This window comes from Sinocyclocheilus rhinocerous, unplaced genomic scaffold, assembly GCF_001515625.1.
Source record: "Sinocyclocheilus rhinocerous isolate Xijiao unplaced genomic scaffold, SAMN03320098_v1.1 scaffold411, whole genome shotgun sequence".
NCBI classification, from domain to species: domain Eukaryota; kingdom Metazoa; phylum Chordata; class Actinopteri; order Cypriniformes; family Cyprinidae; genus Sinocyclocheilus; species Sinocyclocheilus rhinocerous.
Genome location: NW_015640493.1, coordinates 1,901,172 through 1,921,510, shown reverse-complemented (window position 1 = coordinate 1,921,510; position 20,339 = coordinate 1,901,172). Strand labels below are relative to the sequence as shown.

The following is a 20,339-nucleotide window of genomic DNA, read 5'->3' as shown; positions in this document are numbered from 1 at the left end:
CAAGGAAAACGGATTTAGATGACCCTTGTATGACTGTATGGTTATAAAAAATATCAAAAATAGCAGCTGTTGAAAGTATTTTTGTTACCTTTATTAAATATATGTTGTTGCATGGAAATACTGTCCATATTTAAAAAAAAAAAAAATGTATATATATATATATGATTTCAAGAAAGATTGATACATGTGAGTGTATCTATTTGTGGGGGGGGGGGAGAAAGAAAGAGAGATAAAGAGCGAGAGAGAGAGAGAGAGAGAGAGACCAGAAGAAGAGGACAAAGTTAAAGTAAACAAAGAGAAAAGAGAATGTCTATGTGAAGAGTTCCCAGTAGTTGAGCGCGATGTTCAAGTCTTCGTAAATTTGTCTATATGCGTTACACAGCAGAGAACAGAGGGAGACTTCAGTACGTATGTGTTAATTTAGTGCTCTGAGATATATTTAAGTGTGCTGTGTTGCATATCCACTTTAAGTCTCTCTCTGGGACTCCTGCCCTATATACATATCCGCCAGTTTTTTGAACTGTGGACCCCAGTGACTCAGATATTCAAACTCTTGGTCCCCCTCGGTGGCGGCTGATTCTAGAGAGCTGAGGGATTCCGCCAAAGAGCCATTGCCTTCGTAGGCATAGGTAGCCAAGGAGTCATAAGGGGGCGCTGTGGGATCCGAGTCGTTTTCCTGCAGCCGTCCATTGATAAAGTCCCTCACATCCGTGTTGTCTTTGATGGGAGACGAGCGGCGGAAGGGGAACAGCATTTCAGGCATTATGTCCCGGCGGAGTTTGTTGGTGTCGATGACCTCGGGGTTCCGCAGGGTTCCGATGTCGAAGGCCTGCGTGTCCTCCTCTCCGCCGCCCTCGTCGTTGTAGCTGACCACGTTGTCCCTGACGTCTTCTTTTGAGATGATCAGGGGCTCCTTTTTCTTTTGACGCCGCAGGGCCGCAAACAATACCACAATCACTATGGAGACAGAGACAGACGAATGAAATGATATCATCAGTATGGTGCAAATCAAGCTGAACAAAGCTCTGTGATAGTCATGCATTCTGAATGTCACAGAGATACCTGACACTACAGAGCCGAAGCAGTGCTTCCTACAGGCTTTTGCTCGATAATATGTCTTAAAACATTACAATTTGTTAAAAGTGGTATGTTATTTCATTCAGAATTTAAACAACCATTTGTTATAAGATGGGGGAAAAAAAAATAAAAATTTAAATTACAGATAATTCCACAACTAGCTAGTTTTTCAGGGACATTCTCATTCCGAGCATTTGTTTGGATAAAATCTTGACTACGCTGAAAATAAAATTGGATTGGAAACCATTTCCACTCAGAAAGTGCAATTTCTTCTCAGAAAGTAGGAAATTGCATAAGTAATTACAGTGTCTTTCCAAAATAAAATGTGTTCTTTGTTCCTTTTTTTCAGTGCAGGATGAGTGATCAATGTTGTTGGTCCAAAATATAATTCTTGTAAATGATAACTTTGTAATTTTGTCTTTTAGGAGTGTAGTAGCATAGAAATGGCTTCAGAGCTGCCACACATGGACTAAAAGCCTGGAATCGACTTGTCAGAAAGATGTCAGAAACTGATCAGTTTCATTCAGACCAGACTTTGAGAGTATTTTTGTTTTTCTCCAATAACTAGATTTGTTAAAAGGCTCACAAGAGTCAGTCATTTACAATTCAGACTAAACTGGTCACACTGTGTTTGTTTTGGTAAGTCTGATTCATTTTAGTGAGTTAGTTCATTCAGATTATTCATTTGCATGAAGGTTTCATTGATTTGTATGTGGTAATTTAGGTCCTAATTTTACAGCAAAATATTGATTAAAATGCCTTGATATGTTTTTTTTTTTACCCTCAACTTCATCCAAACATGTTTCTTCTGCTGAACACAAAAGAAGATATATTTTGAAGAATGTTGATAACCAAACTGCTATTGACTTACATAGTATTTATTTTTTCCATACTATGAAAGTCAATGGCTACCGTCAATTGTTTGGTTGCCAACATTCTTCAAAATATCTTCCTTTATGTTTAACAAAAGAAAGAAACGTGAGTAAATAATGACAAAAGTTTCAGTTTTGGGGGAACTATCCCTTTAATTCAATGTGTTACTTGCCATTTCATTGTAATCATTTGTGAAATTTACTAGCAATTTCTGATTGAAAATTGTTTCTACACCATTTTTTTTTTCAGAGAAGTGTAGCTTGATGAAATAGCTTTTAGCTTAGCTAGCAAGTAGTTTCCCCATCATTCAATTGGGACAGTATGTTCACAACTCACAAAACACGTCATTGCTTGTGCTGTAACGTGGTAAAAAAGATACAGAGTACATTTGCTATGGCTACAAGCAAGATCCACACCAAAGAGTAAGACCTTATGATTAAGTTTAGTTAATTCAATCAGGGAGAGACCAGACAATCGATGGCTTGGACAATAAAATTGTCACAGTCACTGAAAACAGAAGGACCGAGTCAGCTAAAAAAAGCAGACAATCTAGTTTACGGCTGCTCAGAGAAACACAAAGCGTGCATAATCTCAATCACTGCGGCGAGAAGAAAGCACTGCCAGAGAATCACAGGCTGTTCTTGGATGGCTAAAGCAGAGCACTCAGATAAGAACCCAGTGAGCAGCGCGCAGCACTACAGAGAGCTTGGCTGAAGATACAGAGGAGTGTGTTTCAAAAGGTGTCATGCGCTTAAGGTACTTATGAATACAGAAGAGAGAACACACACTGTAATGCAGATAAAGACTTATACTGCCTGAAGCAACCACCTTGCAGTTTTAAAATTGTGTAAGAAATAAAAAAGGGTTTGCGTTCTTCTCTTATGCATTACAAATTTGCAAGGTTCCAAAGGGCACAGATGTAAAGCACCACAGTAAGGCTTGACATTTTTTTTTTTTCATGTCCTTGCATTTTAACAGTACTTTTGTTTTTTGTTTTCGAGTAAGAGCATGGTGATAATAATAATAATAATAATAATAATAATGATTATTATTATTATTAGTAGTAGTAGTAGTAGTAGTAGTAGTAGTAGTAGTATTTAAAAAATACTTTATGCAAATTACTGTTAAAATGCAAGGACATAAAACAAGAATGTCTCAAGATGTCTCAAGCCTTACTATGGAGCTTTTCGTCTATTATTGTATTATATTTTTAATCTATTATTGATTGATTGATTGATTGATTGATTGATTGATTGATTGATTGAGTTATGATTTGGTCATGGTGATAATGATTAAAATAATTTATTTATGTATTTATTGTGGAATTGAAAGGTTAAACTTAATACTGAGCCATTTGTCAAATCATCTTCTTTTATGTTACACAGTTTATGGCTGTTGATTAATTTGCAATTAATTCAGTTAATAAATCGCCACATCGTGTAATTAATTAGATTAAAAATTGTAATCGCTTGACAGCCCTAGTTATAATTCATGGATATATTACTTAATAATTATGAATCATGTTTCGCAAACTGAGTGGAATCATTCAATCTGAACTTAAAATCTATTGCTATCCATTCAGTTTAAATTATATGTATTTATATAATTGATAGAATGCAGCATTCATAGAATTATAAATTGTAGAACAATATATTTCTTCAACTGGGAATGTTTTTTTTTTTTTTTTTAATTTTCATCACCTAAACTGTCAAAACAGTTAATTTGCTTAAAATATTTGATTTAGTATTTTTGTTGAATTGCACCTTTTTAAAGGAAACAACATTATATGATCTTATACCCCCTTCCAAGTAAAGTGCTTTGAGTACCCAGAAAAGTGCTATATAAATGTAACAAATTATTATTAATTTTGTAAAAATCAGATGACACTGTTTAAGATGCTGGCTTTTGCGCTGAAATGCATCATGCTAAAGTATTGGCACTGTTTGGTGATTTCACCACATAATGTTCATATGTTGAGCAAGAAGAGATGAGAAGAGGGAATTATGGTCCTAAAAAGGGAACAGGTGCTGTAGTTTGCAGCTTGTTTTTCCTGTTCAGTGGCTGCTCTCTCCTCCCAGCAGGTAATCGGAGAGTTCGCCCCTGCCTCCCACTCAGGTGTTAATTATGAAGAAGGAACGGTGGGGGGCAACATGCTGTGTTCTGCCCAGCCTGGGGGCCTGTTGTGTGTGCAGGGCTCATTCTGTGATCTGGAAGGTAAATGGTGGTGGAAGAGTGTGGGCTGGATGCGGATATTTCTCGCTCTGGCAGCGTAAACCAGCTACGTCCTCTATTAGTGTATATTCTGGGCTTTTCATTAGCCAGCTCATCAGAAAAGGGTGCAACAGAAAGAATGTAAAATGAGGGGGAAATGGAGAGCAGGAACCTGTGGAAAAAAAAAAAAAGAGGAAGGCAAAAGCAGAAAGATGCGATATTTTGTTCTGGAAAATCTCTACCCTCTGTAACCTGTCCACTCAGCGCCAGTGGACGGGTTTAGGGGAAGATACTGAAAATGGAGAAGGATATATGGGAAAATATCCATATTAAGTTTGCCCAAAGAGGATCAGTGGTGGACTAGATGGTGCCTGCACAGGGGAACAGCAGAATATGAGATGGCAGAAGTGGTTGAACACACGGCGCACAATTGTCTGTGTTGTGTAATGGGTAGAAACATATACATATAGACATATAATTTTGGGGTGGAATTTAAAGGGGCCATGTACTTACAGAATTTTACTTTTTCTTAATGTTTGCTTATAATGTTTTATAATATGTATGTGTGTGTGTGTGTGTGTGTGTGTGTGTGTGTGTGTGTGTGTGTGAAATACTGTAAAATATATAAAATACTATACTTAAAAAGTACAAACTAAAATGTTTTAAGGTTTTAAAGGAAGTCTTGTATACTCACCAAGACTGCATTTGATCAAAAATACAGTAAGTGATATTGTGAAATATTATTATAATCTACAATAATTGTTTGGTTTGGTTTTAATATTTTAAAATGTAATGTATTCAGCAGCTATTACTTCAACCTCCGTGTCACATACTCCTTCAGAAATCATTTTAATCTGATTTGGTTCTCAATTATTATCAATTGTTATTTCTCATTGTTCAAATATTGATTATGGTTCTTATTTGTATCAACATTGGAACCACTTTTTTCAGCATTCTTTGATTTATAAAAAGGTCAAAAGAACAGCATTTATTTTAATATAAATCTTTTGTAACATATTGTCTTGGCTGTCACTTTGATCAATCACTTATTAATTTCAACAGTGTTTTGTTTACTTTATGACTTATGAATGTACTTTATGTACTTCTTTTTAGTACTGTAACTGTAAAAGTAGTAGAAAAGTTAACTAATTTTCCAAAAGTTCAACTATGAGTTATAAGAAGCCTGTAGCTTGACATTTTAAAATAACTTCCCCAACACCAACTTTGATACAGTCCATCGCAAAAAGAAAAACACGACTCGTGGGTCTCAGGATGCTGTTAGTGAATTCAAATGAGTTTAAGAACTGAGGCACCATGACTTAAAAGTAATAAATTAGGAAGCATTTTTGATGTCTTCATAAACAGTTTTTAAACATCTCTTGCTGCTTTGCTTTGTACTTTAAAGACATAATCTATAAAGAAAGTCATTGGCTGTAAAGTTAGACCAGACATTGCATATGTAATGCATTCGAGAGGTCAGCGGCAAACAGGTTCAAAGTTGAATTTGTTAGAACTTTGAGGGCCATGTCAAAACACTTGTCATTATAAGTTTACTTGCAGCATTGCTATTTTATTTCAGAATAGATGGTATGTCTTTAATATGTATTAGCAAAAGCCGGTTTCAGCCAGCATAAATAATAGATATCTAAGTCAACCTGAAGTTCCTGAAAATATTGCATTTAACCGAATCATACAGAAGCAGATAATAGAAAATGCAGAACGATGACGGATTGCCTCAGGTTAGATTGGAGACTTGAGAGATGCACTCACCAGCAGTTTCAACAATTACTTATTGATGGATGTTTTAACTTAAGCACAACATATTTTTCCTTTTCTCTGCAGAAACAACACAGACACATGCTGTTCAGAACCAGCTGCGCTTTCATACTGCATTACCTTCCACAAGTGGCATTTTAGGACGTCAGGAAGGAGCATGTGACCTACTTAAGCCCCAGAAGAACACAAAGGCCTTTTTGTCAATTGCATACATTTAATAATGAAAGCTATTTTTCCGCACCGCTGCACTTTCTGAGGAAAGCAAAGAACGAGAGAGAGAGCACCTACAGTAATGTCTTAATGAGGTGCCCTACTTTTTGATTGTCTGGAGGAAATATTTGGGGAAAATTCAAAGTAAAAATGAATAAATAACAAAATAAACATCACAAGGAGGATGCTGCACGGCCCACGCTGTGCTGCATCATCAGAATATCAGGACAAGAGGTCAGGATACAGTACGCTCTGCTCGCCAGACGCATCGCTGAGATGTTACAAGATCTGTTATATATTTGGTGTTGTTTTGGGATCGTTACTAAATATAAGAAAATGTATTGTATTAAGCAGGCTGCATCGGCCTAGAAAATATATTATCAAATGTGTCACAAAAATGTATGGTCTCCAAATTTCCCTAGAAGTGGAAGGAATAATCTATCTATCTATCTATCTATCTATCTATCTATCTATCTATCTATCTATATGTCCGTCCATCCGTCTTTCTTCTGTCTGTCTGTCTATCCATCTCTTTGTAAATTCTGTCTGTATTTTCTGTCTCTCTGTGTTATCTGTGTGTGTGTGTGTGTGTGTGTGTGTGTGTCTGTCTGTCTGACTGTCAGTTTATGTCTAATCTGATTCACTAATGTTAACCTTAACAAATTGCTCCTTATTGTGGAGTGTTAAATTATCTACTGACTGTTACGTCAAATTTTTTAAATAAAATTATTTCAATTTTAATATACCTTTTCAAATCTATGTGTAAGACTTGTAAACAAAAACTGATAAACCGGCCAGTTCTGATCGTCCATGAGAACGTGTAGAACATAATGTGTGGCCACTTCTGAAGTTCACAGCCAATCACAACACTGTGCCAAAGCACAGTCTCCTCCTCATCAGAAGATGATCAATGTATCTTCTGAGTAAACACACCCTGTTCTGAGTCTGCAACCCAGACATATATACCTCAATCATAGAAACAACCCGCTTCTGACCAAGAGAGGTAAGACACAACAACAGAAACAGCTAGATACTCCATAATCTTTCTCCTGTCTCTGTTTGAGCCTTGTTGCTTTCACTGCAGAGCCACAGTGTTTGTACTGTTTGGTGGGTTCAGTCTGTAATGTAGTTACATCAGTGCATATGTTGCTTATAGATGATGAAATGCTTCTGAGAAAGTGCACTACATAATGTTTAATATCACGCATTAGAGTGAACAAAAATGATGCATGTAAAGAGGGCTGCTATGTTCAGGGTGGCCTGAACCAGATCCGGATTAACCATATGGACAATTGGGCATCCGCCCAGGGGCCCCGTGTTCAGAGAGGCACCATGCAGGGCCGTATAAAGGTTTTTGTAAAATAGCTAAACGCCCCAATGCTGTATATTTACAGGAGTTCAACACTTACTCAGTAGTATTAAAATGCAGAGTAAGATGGCCACCAGGGCTCCAGTGCTGAGTCCGGCTGAGAGCAGCAGGGCTTCGGTGCTGCACGTCTGTACATTCCCACGGCTGTCACAGGCGCAGACACGGACCGTCAGCGTGCTGGTGCTGCTCTGGATGGGGTAATCGTTGTCTGAGATGACAACAGGCAGCAGGAATGCGCTCATCTCTCTTCTGTTGAAGCCGCCCCGGCGGGTCAGGATCCGCGCTGTGTTGTCTATAAGTCAATGATGTCAAGATTATTATAGATACTGAGACTAGTGTGCAATATAATGTGTTGTTTTCAAATCGTATGTATTGAGTTGGGTTTTTAGCTAGCCAATTGCTTCTTTAGCTAGTTGCATTTTTGGCATTGTGAATAATATATTCTGACTTCATTAAAAGACAATAACAGCTTCAGGGACAGCAATGCAGGTCAATGTGCATCTGTCACCTAATAAAAAATACTGATTGTTTTCAAACAGGTTCACCAATTCACCCCATCTGATTTCATTCTCAGAGTAAAAAAAAAAGAGAAACAGCTAGAAACCCAACAACCTTTCTCCTGTCTCTGTTTGAGCCTTGTTGCTTTCACTGCAGAGCCACAGTGTTTGTACTGTTTGGTGGGTTCAGTCTGTAATGTAGTTACATCAGTGCATATGTTGCTTATAGATGATGAAATGCTTCTGAGAAAGTGCACTACATAATGTTTAATATCACGCATTAGAGTGAACAAAAATGATGCATGTAAAGAGGGCTGCTATGTTCAGGGTGGCCTGAACCAGATCCGGATTAACCATATGGACAATTGGGCATCCGCCCAGGGGCCCCGTGTTCAGAGAGGCACCATGCAGGGCCGTATAAAGGTTTTTGTAAAATAGCTAAACGCCCCAATGCTGTATATTTACAGGAGTTCAACACTTACTCAGTAATATTAAAATGCAGAGTAAGATGGCCACCAGGGCTCCGGTGCTGAGTCCAGCTGAGAGCAGCAGGGCTTCGTTACTGCATGTCTGCACATTCCCACGGCTGTCGCAGGCACAGACACGGACCGTCAGCGTACTGGTGCTGCTCTGGATGGGATAATCGTTGTCTGAGATGACGACAGGCAGCAGGTATGAGCTCATCTCTCTTCTGTTGAAGCCGCCCCGGCGGGTCAGGATCCGCGCTGTGTTGTCTATAAGTCAATGATGTCAAGATTATTATAGATACTGAGACTAGTGTGCAATATAATGTGTTGTTTTCAAATCGTATGTATTGAGTTGGGTTTTTAGCTAGCCAATTGCTTCTTTAGCTAGTTGCATTTTTGGCATTGTGAATAATATATTCTGACTTCATTAAAAGACAATAACAGCTTGAGGGACAGCAATGCAGGTCAATGTGCATCTGTCACCTAATAAAAAATACTGATTGTTTTCAAACAGGTTCACCAATTCACCCCATCTTATTTCATTCTCAGAAAAAAAAAAAAAAATTTAAAAAAAAAAAAAAAATATATATATATATATATATATATGACTTCATATGTTACAACTGTGACTTTATTTCTCCTAATTGTGGCTTTGTGATTTGCATATGTGAGTTCATATCGAATTATGTATTTAAAAATGTGTGCAAATAATTGCAACTTTATACCTCAGTTGCAAAAGTTCGGGGTCAGTATGATTTTTTATGTTTTTGATAATACAGTGAAAAGTTAATAATAATAATAATAATAATAATAATAAGGTGAAATATTATTACAACATAAAATAACTGTTTTCTATAATAATGTATTTAACTCCTGTGATGTAAAGGTGAATTTTTAGCAGCAATTACTCCAGGCTTCATTCACATGATCCTTCAAAAATCATTCTGAGAAATATTTTATACCATACATGTCTTTACTGCCACTTTTAATCAAATGAATAAAAATATCCATTTATTAAAACACTGAATGGTAGCGTATATCCACAATGTGCCTTTTTATATCTTTCAGAGCATTTTTTGTTTAAACTTCAATTTATATTTGGAATTGCAACCTTTTATCTCAGCATCTATATTTTACATTGTATTTCTTATTTTAAACGTATCTCACCATTACCTGTTTTACTTTTTAATTTGATGAAGAAATGGGTTTCCATTAAATTACCTTCATTGTCGAAGATGGTGAAGTTTGGATTGATGGAGTTTAGACTGAAAACAAACTTGTGCCCGACAAGAGGCTCATCAGTGTCCACAGCACTTATGGTCTGGATGAGCTGGAAACATAATAAGCTAAGATGATTCACCTTATTCTAATTCAAAACAGAAATGTGTAATCTAACAAAAGCATCAGTCATAAGTGTAGCTCTAAAGCTTTACGGAACAGCAGAAGTAACAAAGCAAGCAGAAGCGTTTAGTAAAATATTTGTGTGAAACAATGAATAAACATTAAACTGCAGCATACCTGACCAGCTTTGACATTCTCACAGACAAAGGTCTCGTAGTACATGGCGAATTCAGGCGCATTGTCATTCACGTCGCGCACTTTGATAAACACCGGCACTCTGGTTTGCAGGGCAGTACCTAGACGCCAATGATGAATGCGTTTCAGCAATTGTGGAAGATATTCAGTTTGCATTCAAGAGTCTGAATTTGTCTTTCAGCCTTTTACTCCAGGCATATATTCTTCTACCGAGAATGCAGAAAGCATGAATTAAACCACAACCCAAGGTGACAGTTTGATTTTTGTCATCAGTCATTTATTGTATTGCTGTCGTTTTAGCCATTTCTGAAAATGTCTTGAGGCTCTAAAAGTTTTAGTCCACCTGTGATAACATAATTATTTTAACAGGTTTGAACAAACAAAAAAACCTGAAAATGAATTTCAGACCATAACTAGTTCACGATTTGAAATTGAAATATTGAATTAAAAGGCAAGAGCTTTCCGCGTTGTTATAAGTAAACCTTGCGGCATTATCCCATTTCATATCAGCAGTGATCCAGCAAAGGCTCACAATGCAAACTTACTGAGTTCGGTTGCCAGAACAGAGATGTTGTGCCATTTGGAAGATTCTCTGTCCAGAGCCTGCAGTGTGCTGATGGTCCCATTGTTGGAATCGATGCTAAACAGTCTCTCCAGGTCTGTGTGTCGATCGATGGTGTATCTGAAACAAGAATGACGGTAATGAATGCGAGACAATGGAGCTCTGATTATGCTCAGGCACAGGGACAGAACGTCCTCAGTGTTTTAAAGTGCTGTAAACACGGCCCCAGGAAGTGAAAAAGGGTACATCACACACCAATAATTAAGGGCCCAGAACAGTGCCTGCGCAGGCCGCCAAATAAATCAGCCCAGACTGGTTTAATTTTCCTTCAAACGGTGGGATGCATTTGATTTGACATCTCTATTAGAGAACAAATTTGCCCTCGTCAAACGCATTGATGTTAGTTACACACCGAGCACAACAAACTATACATTGTTCCTCTGCGTTTTAAGACCACGGCTACAAACTACCCTGATGAAAAGACCAGATATTGAATTCTCATGCCGGTCCGGACTGGTTTACAGCATCTATAAAAAAGTATTCACCCTTTTGGACGTTTTTATGTTCTGCTGTTTTACAGCACTGAATAACAGAGGATTTCATTTGCCTTTTTGACAGGGTTTACCAGAAAAATCGTTTGTGTTATCGTGGACACATTTCTGCTAATTGGTTTAAGTTATTAAGCACAAAATCATTATTTGATGCAGAACTTTGCATTTGGTTTCTTTCGAGTCATTAATTTGACTCAACTGGCCACACCTCTCAAGAAGTTGAACTGGAATTTGAATTGGAATCAAATGAAGTGAAGTTTACTGAAATGCAATTAAAACAAATATAATATTTACACGAAAAATAAATAAAATAAAACAAAGACTACTGGAGTACATTTTTACTTAAAAATCTTATTTAATTGTGTTATTTATGGTTTCTTTGTAATTATTTGTCAAATTTACTTGCAATATCTAAGTAAATTTTGTTTTAAAGTAAATCTTAAAGACACTATTTTTTTTCAGTGTAATGACATTCTAGAAACTTATTTTTTTTTTACATAAAATTAGATATATTTTTAATTTTTTATATTTTAATTATTTTATACCTTTTTAATTCAAATTCAATTTGTGAATTTAAAATGCTTTTTCTGGTCAAATCTTAATGATGTACAACCCTATAATATGTACTTACGTTCTTGAAGTATTAAAAAAAAAAAAAAAAAACTTCAGCTTTGCACATCTGACCATTAGAGATTTTCCCATTATTCTTTTCAAAACTGCTTAACTTCTGACAGGTTTCATGGACATTATAATTCCACCCATAAATGCTCGGTTGGAGATCAGGACTCGGGTCACTCCAGGACACTAGCATAGTTGGGTTTTAGCCATTCTTGTATAACTTTGACATTATGCTTCTGGTCATTGACTTGCTGGAAAACAAATCTCCTTCTGCAGGTGTCTTGCAGACCCCATCAGGTTTTCCTCCAGGCCTTCAGTGTATTTTGCTGCATTCATTTTACCCTCACAAGCCTTCCAGGGCCTGCCGCAGAGAAGCATATATGCCCCTCAGCGTGATGCTGCCACCACCATGATTCACAGTGGGGATGATGTGTTTCTGCCGATGCTCAGTGTTTAGCTTACACCAGACGTGGCTTTTATTTTAATGGCCAGCAAGCTCAATTTTAGTCTCATCAGATCATAGAACCTACTTCCAGCTGGCTTCAAAGTCTCCCACACGCCTTCTGTAGCCGACATGTCATATGACAGTTTTTTAGCAGCTGCTTTCTCTTTTACACTCTGACTGGTGAAGGACACAGGTGAAAGTTGGCAGTTGTCTTTCCAATTTCAGGTACTAACGCGTGTAACCTTTTTCAGAGTTTCCATCTTAAACAATCTCTCAGTGTTTGAGGACATCCTCCTCTAGGTTGATTTACAGCTGTGCCACACTCTTTCCATTTCTTCATTATTGATTTTAACTGTACTCCAGGGGACATTAAATTACTTGAAAATCTTCTTGTAATCATCCCATGCCTTATGCATTTCAATTACTTTCTGCTGGGAGTGTTTTTATGGTGCAAGTTCTGCCACAATGACTCACCAGAAGTTGAACTTTTCAGATGGAAGTGTATTTAGATTATATATATATACACACACACACATACAGTGGGTATAGAAAATAATCACCCCCTTCAAAATAATCACATTTTGTTGCCTTGCAGCATGAAATGAAGACAGACAGTTTTTATTTTATCTACATGTATTTACTCAGTGCAACTTATAACATCCAAGTGAAAGACATAACACCAACATATCAGAAATAAATAAAAAAAACAGAATCACTGAGTTGGAAAAGGGAACACCCCCTTGTGTCTGTATTTTGTTGAACCACCTTTTTGCTTTAATTACAGCCTTAAGTCTGTTGCAATATGTCTCTACTAACTTTGCACATCTAGACTTTGCAATATTTAGACTCCATGCAAGGACATTCACCTTTTTCTCCTTCAACCACTGTGTGCTTGGTCTTTGTCATGTTGGAAGGTAAACCTTATTCCCATTGACAACTTTCTGGCAGATGGCAGCAGATTTTCCTCAATAATTTGATTGTGTGCTGCCCCATCCATTTTGCCTTATATCCTGACAAGTGCTTCAGTCTCTGCTGCAGAGAAACACCCCCATAACAGGATATTACCACCTCCATGCTTTACTGTAGGAATGCTGTTATTTGGATGGTGAGCTGTATTGGATTTCTGCCAGATATATCATTTGGTGTTGAGGCCAAATAATTCAATATTAGTCAGATGACCATAACACCTTTTTCTATGTGGCCTCAGAATCTTCAAGATGCGTTTTGGCAAAGCTCAGTGACTGTATGTGGCCTTTCTTGAGGAGTGGCTTTTTTATTGCAACCCCCTTTCTTGTGATATTGTTGTCACATGCACACAATGACCACTCTTTGTCATAAATTCCTGTAGCTGCTTCAGGTCGCCTCCTGGCTCTTTCATCCAGTTTGGAGCGACGTCCTGATCCAGGGAGGGTCTGTGTTGTACCAAATACCTTCCACTTCTTAATAATAGACTTCACTGTGCTTCTAGGCATTAATAAACCTTTGACATGTTTTTGTATTCATCTCCTGACTTGTGCCTGTCCACAACTTGATCCCAGAGATATTTTGACAGTGCCTTGCCACCCATAGTTGATTCTTGATTGTTTGCTTCAGTTGCACTACCAAGGACTGAAATGCTCCAGGAAAGCTGTTTTCATGCTGAACTAATCAAAATGGCCACAGCTGATCACAGTTGAAAGTCAAATGGCTTTGTGTGAATTATATTAGATCACTTTATTTATTTATTTGTTTGTTTGTTTGTTTTGGGGCATTTGAAATTTACTTGTTTATTTACTATTTATTCCACTGTGATTTTTCAATGTGAAAACACCAATTATTTATGTCAGTGACTAAGTATAATATTTATATTGAATACATATTGAATACTTATGACATTTGCAGTTTTTGCATTTGTATTCTGAAATATTCATTTATTCATTCATTCATTTCACTGTGAATTTTTCCAGTAAATGACAAAACATTGTTGCAACACCTGCACACTAGCATTCAAAACCTGATGACCATCTATGTTTTTTTTTCCTTCAGCAGAATAGTGGTACCTTGGTGCCAGTAAGTAAAGCTGTTTTCATGCTGAACTAATCAAAATGGCCACAGCTGATCACAGTTGAAAGTCAAATGGCTTTGTGTGAATTATATTAGATCACTTTATTTATTTATTTGTTTGTTTGTTTGTTTTGGGGCATTTGAAATTTACTTGTTTATTTACTATTTATTCCACTGTGATTTTTCAATGTGAAAACACCAATTATGTATGTCAGTGACTAAGTATAATATTTATATTGAATACATATTGAATACTTATTACATTTGCAGTTTTTGCATTTGTATTCTGAAATATTAATTTATTCATTCATTCATTTCACTGTGAATTTTTCCAGTAAATGACAAAACATTGTTGCAACACCTGCACACTAGCATTCAAAACCTGATGACCAGCTATGTTTTTTTTTCCTTCAGCAGAATAGTGGTACCTTGGTGCCAGTAAGTGCTAATTTTTAAGTAATCAATTATGCATTATGCATTGAATAGACAGCTGGGACAAACACCTTCCTAGCCGAAGCAACTAGCAACTATCAATTATCCTTAACCGCATATTGCATGTTGTGAATTTTAAAGTGGCTCGTTTGAAAGAGCCTGAATGCTAATCACTCTGTTGATCCCCTGTCTTTTGTTTTCATGAAATAAGAAAAGGAAATATTTCCTATTAAACCCATTTATCAATGTCAGCTTACATATTCTGCTGACATTTAAATATGCAACTGAGTGTGACGTGCATGAGTAAGCTAGAAGGACAAGCTTTTCAGACAATCGCTCACAGTGCACATGCGGACAGGAGATGAAAGACAAGACATACTCTTTCACACCAACTTTGTGACTTATAAAAGTCTGAATTCAGAAAGGAAAGGAGGGGGGAGATAAAACAGCGCCTGTATTCATCTTGCCAAACTTCCGGAGGGAAATCACCAACTGAGGCCCCATGAATAATTTGCATTTCCCCCATCTTCACACCCATACACACGCACACGCACACGCTTGGGAACATGTTGATGGATTGGATTTAACCGAGTACAAAACATCTGATCAACAACCAAAATGTGGAAGGCAAAGACATGTTCTGCTTGATTTTCATACACCGTAATGTACTTTATGTTCTGCACAGTGCACATGCGGACAGGAGATGAAAGACAAGACATACTCTTTCACACCAACTTTGTGACTTATAAAAGTCTGAATTCAGAAAGGAAAGGAGGGGGGAGATAAAACAGCGCCTGTATTCATCTTGCCAAACTTCCGGAGGGAAATCACCAACTGAGGCCCCATGAATAATTTGCATTTCCCCCATCTTCACACCCATACACACGCACACGCTTGGGAACATGTTGATGGATTGGATTTAACCGAGCACAAAACATCTGATCAACAACCAAAATGTGGAAGGCGAAGACGTGTTCTGCTTGATTTTCATACACCGTAATGTACTTTATGTTCTGATGCTTTGGGAGGCACTTTTCAAGGTGTAACTTTGCTGTTTTCCCCCGCTGTATCTTTTATTTGTGTCTAAGGTGAAAGCAACCACTTGTTTGTTCGCTGCATATTCAAAAGCATTTAATTACTGAGTCCCTCTGTTCAAATCTCTGCTGGACCATTAAATTGCCTGTTACAATGGCTAAGATTATCTGTTGACAGAAGCCTCCTTATTAGCTAAATAAGCCTTTGGATGGTAATGAAACTAATATAATGAGTGCAACAGAAAGCAAGTGCATCACAAAGCTATACGCATTAAAACATTAAAGGGGTCATGTCAAGCAGAATCAAGTTTCCTTTAAACTTCTGAGATAAGAGGATTCATTGTACTAAAAAAAGCAACTTTCAAACACTCAAAATGTCCTCACTAATTATTAATTATTATTAATAATATATATTTTTTAATCATTTAATAATTAAAATGTGTCTATTTATTCTAAACGAGTCTAATTAATATTATAATATTAAAATAAAAATAATCTAATATAAAAATAAAATAGTATTAATATATTATTCATATATAATTTATGTAGTTGTATATATATATATATATATATATATATATTCTACAAAGTGATCTAAAATAATTCAGAATATAAAATCCAAAATTAATGTTTGCCAATGACTTTACCAATCGGCCATTGGCTCTTTTATTTAGAAGGCGGGACTTATTCTGCCATATTGCGTGTTGCATTTTCTCCCATTCATAGTAATCTGAGTGCACTAGCTTGGTATTTCTATAGTCTTTGATATTGGATGATTAGAAAATTGAGGTAAGGAACAAGGCATTTCCTAAAGGCATAATATTGAGGTAAGGAACAAGGCATTTCCTAAAGGCATAATAGCATTAATATCATTGAATTCTAGACCTAATGAGTAAGTGGGTAAGGGCTTGTGTTTTTTAATAGATACTTACTTGACCAGGTGATTGATTGTGTCAGGGTCTCGAGCTGACACCGTGCCAACCGAACTGCCGGCAGGGGTGTCTTCATCCACCTCAAAAATGTACAGAGTCCGACTGAAGACCGGAGGTTCGTCCACATCCGTGATTGTGATCCGGACAATCGCCGTGTCGCTGAAAGGCCCCAGTTGCTCAAAGCGTCGATCTATATGTGTGTTGGTCACCTGCACCCGTAGTGAGTACAACCTCTTACTCTCGTAATCTAGTTGCTAAACGGGAGAAAGGTTACAAGAGCAAAGATAAGATGTTAGTCCGGTCTTCATGGCCTGTCTGAATAAAGGAAGGCTTACTTTTCTGATATGTTTCAGCTCAGGTCTATTTGGTCGCAGATTAATGACATGCTCTAGCAACGCCACCCTAAACTTTTCTAAATCTAAAGCTCATTTTTGCATACAAGTGCTTATCGCTCTCCCTTTTCTTTTGAGTTGAATGTCTTTTTTTATAAAGGCATGGCATAGTGCTTTAATGCAGCCTTTTAATTATGAAACGATTAAAGACTCAAGGTACGATCTTTTACCTTTCGCCCATTCAGGCCTTCTTCCATAGCTATCTTTCATTCTAGTTTAAGCAATACGATTTGCATAATTGCCTGAGCCTCGTCAAAGCCTGACCTGACAGAGAGAGGAAATAAGCTATAGGCAGATTTCAGCAGGAAAACAGATCCCTGTGCCACACAAAGGGGAAAAAGGGACTTTTGGGGCTGTGAATAGAATTAAGCACCTTTGTAAAGTTGATTCGATTTAGGGGATTACTTTCTAAGCACTTTGCTTCGTATGGTTGCGTGCGTGCATATGAAATAATGAGAGAATGAGGGAAAGATCGTCGGATGGTAGGGAAAAAGGGACTTTTTGGGCTGTGAATAGAATTAAGCACCTTTGTAAAGTTGATAGGACACAAAGGCTTCGATTTAGGGGATTACTTTCTAAGCACTTTGCTTTGTATGGTTGCGTGCGTGCATATGAAATAATGAGAGAATGAGGGAAAGATCGTCGGATGGTGTGGATTTTATTTCCAGCCGCCGACTTACAGTGTGATGTTTAAAACATTAAATATAGAGCCTGTTTACCTTCTTCACTGTTATCACCCCTTCCTGGCTGGTGCTGTCCGTGATGATATTGAACACGTCTTGCCCGTCGCCGTCCAGGATGGTGTACCACATCTCGGCGTTCTCTCCCACATCCGCGTCATACGCTTTGATCCGGCCCACCGGTGATCCGATTCCAGCCGACTCTGGAGTGGAGAGATGGTAGGTACCTGGAGAAGGAGAGCAAAATAAATCAATTGAGTAAACAGTCAGGTGTTTGTACGAACTCTTTGTTCTCGAGCGAGGCGCTTCGGCGTGCATTTGTCTATTTGTTTATCCTTCTCTCGGGGGAAAAGCGGAGCTGCCTCTCAGTGGTTATTCTTTAATAGAATTTCAGCTCCGATGAGCCACTGGAGGTTCTTTTTAAACCCAGTTTGTGGATACTGTTTCTGATGTGGCTCTTGTATTGGATTTGAGACTGTGGCAAAGAGAGAAGGATTATCACCCCAAATGAAGCTCCCGCTGTGCTCTCTTTCTCTCTCTCCGTCTCTCTGTCTTCTAGTTTTTATCCTTCTTTCTCAATCCACTCTTCTCTCTCACTCAATAAAAGCCTCTTTCTGTGGAGATTTTGTTCTGGGTTCACATTGTGACTCATCCTGGTCAGTAGAAGAAACGGGCCCTGAGCATTTCCATGATAATTCAGCTGAACCATGACATATGTCTGTTGCAGTTCTTATGAAATATCACTCGGAGAGAAGAGCAAAGTTTGCCATGTGAACAGATAACTTCTTATGCTGATTATGTTGACGTCTGTTTGCAAGTCCAAGCATAATTCTGCTCATAAATACTCTATTATAATACTCTGATAATCTAGTCTGCATCAATTTTTAATAGTTGACTGGCAGTCAAACCCTTGTTCAATTGATATGCACTTTCGGCTTGCTCAAGGCCTTTAGTTCTAGACATTCAATAGCATTTTTCGGTTACACTTTATTTCGATAGTCCACTTTAGACATTCTATTAACTATAAGTAACTTTGTAACTACATGTCAACTACACGTCAACTAATTCTCATTAATTTGCAACTACATGTCTACTAACTCTCAGAGTAGACTGTTAGGGTAGGTTTAGGGTTAGTAGAATGTTGACAAAGAAAGTGTTAGAAGATATTAAGCAGACAGTCTACTAATACTCTACTAACTGCTAGTTGACATGTAGTTGCAAAGTTACTTACTGTTAATAGAATGTCTAAAGTGGACTATCGAAATAAATTGTTACCCATTTTTCTTCCATCAAGGTCCACAGAAAGGTAAAGTAAAGGTGTTTTGCACCCAAATGAGTCATAATTTAGTTTTACGTGACCTGAAATGGGCTGCATTTGCTACAATATCCTTTCAGGCCTCCATTTGCAAACCATCGCTTGTGCATTAAGCAGAAAGCTTTGTATTTTGTAAGATTATGGCTACTTAGTATACATCAAACTCTTTTAGTTAAAGATGTAGTGCAAGGGAAATTATTCATGTAGCTCAAATGGTATATCATGGTCTTAACAACGCCACGGTCAAGGTTTTGGTTCCCTGAGAACACACACACTGATTTAATATAGCATGAATATAGCTTAGAGTCAAGTTGATTGGTTGTATGTGTCATTCAAAATTGGATTTGAATTTGAAGTTTCTTTCATTTGAATTGAAATTGAGGTAGCAATCAGGATTTGGAATTGCATTTCATATGCAATCAAGGAAGTAGAATTAAATTGAATTAAATAATAATAATATTTTTTAGTAAAAAATAATTGTCTAGACAAACTATGAATGTTGGCTTGAATACAAAAAGAAAAAAAAAAAGAAAAAAAATTATAAAAATGTATTTTTAAAAAGTTATTCTACCGGCCTTATGGTGATAGATTAAAAAAAAAAAATAGTAATATTAATCTTTTGTGGCCCAAGGTGGAAGAACACTTTATTTCCCATAATGCATCACCTGAGTTGAATCTGTGTTTCTTTCTAATTCAAAATCCAATACTGATGTCTCCTTCAGGTCAACATATGCATGTGAGAGGAGAGTTTGTGCTGTCTTACTGTGCGGGAATCGAGGAGGACTGTTGTTGACATCCTGGAGAGTGATGTTGACTGTAGTGGTCCCGGAGAGACCGCCCATCTGTCCAGCCATGTCCTTAGCCTGAATCACCACCTGATAGTTCTCCCGGTTCTCTCGAATCATGTTCGGAAGCGCTGTCCTTATGACGCCTGACAGGGTGGATGGACACAGGTTTTGTTAGGTGCTATCTAATGAGCTTCTCTGACTTCATTATTTATATCTTAATGTCACCCTAAAAAAGAAGGTTGGACGAGAAAAAAAAAAAAAAAGAAAACATAACCAAGGAAATGAATTCCCTGCCTTGGGGTATTTTAAAGAGCAAGTTTTAATTGGGTAGGATGTCAATCTTCAAATGATGTTGTGATAAGGTTATTAGTACATGAGAGCAGAATTTATGTGTTTTTAAAGCAACACACTTAAACTGTACTAAATTCACTAAAATAGATAGAAAATTAAAATTAATTATTACATTAGAATAGAAATAAATGATACCAATAAAAAAGGCACACATGTGGATAGGAATACACAGTATAGAAT

The 20,339-nt window shown here is 37.3% G+C and overlaps 1 protein-coding gene across 1 annotated transcript in view; it reads right to left on the bottom strand.

Moving 5' to 3' along the window:
• Nucleotides 1–212: 212 nt before the first annotated feature.
• Nucleotides 213–20,339, bottom strand: part of LOC107753259 (cadherin-10-like) — a 50,216-nt gene continuing 30,089 nt past the window's right edge. The window contains exons 6-13 of the mRNA XM_016569383.1: nucleotides 19,784–19,951; nucleotides 17,745–17,932; nucleotides 16,634–16,887; nucleotides 10,562–10,698; nucleotides 9,999–10,117; nucleotides 9,702–9,810; nucleotides 8,496–8,747; nucleotides 213–957 (exon numbers count right to left, since the gene is read on the bottom strand). Coding sequence (XP_016424869.1) covers nucleotides 467–957; nucleotides 8,496–8,747; nucleotides 9,702–9,810; nucleotides 9,999–10,117; nucleotides 10,562–10,698; nucleotides 16,634–16,887; nucleotides 17,745–17,932; nucleotides 19,784–19,951 — 1,718 coding nt within the window. The 3' untranslated portion in view covers nucleotides 213–466. The remainder of the gene's footprint in view (nucleotides 958–8,495; nucleotides 8,748–9,701; nucleotides 9,811–9,998; nucleotides 10,118–10,561; nucleotides 10,699–16,633; nucleotides 16,888–17,744; nucleotides 17,933–19,783; nucleotides 19,952–20,339) is intronic.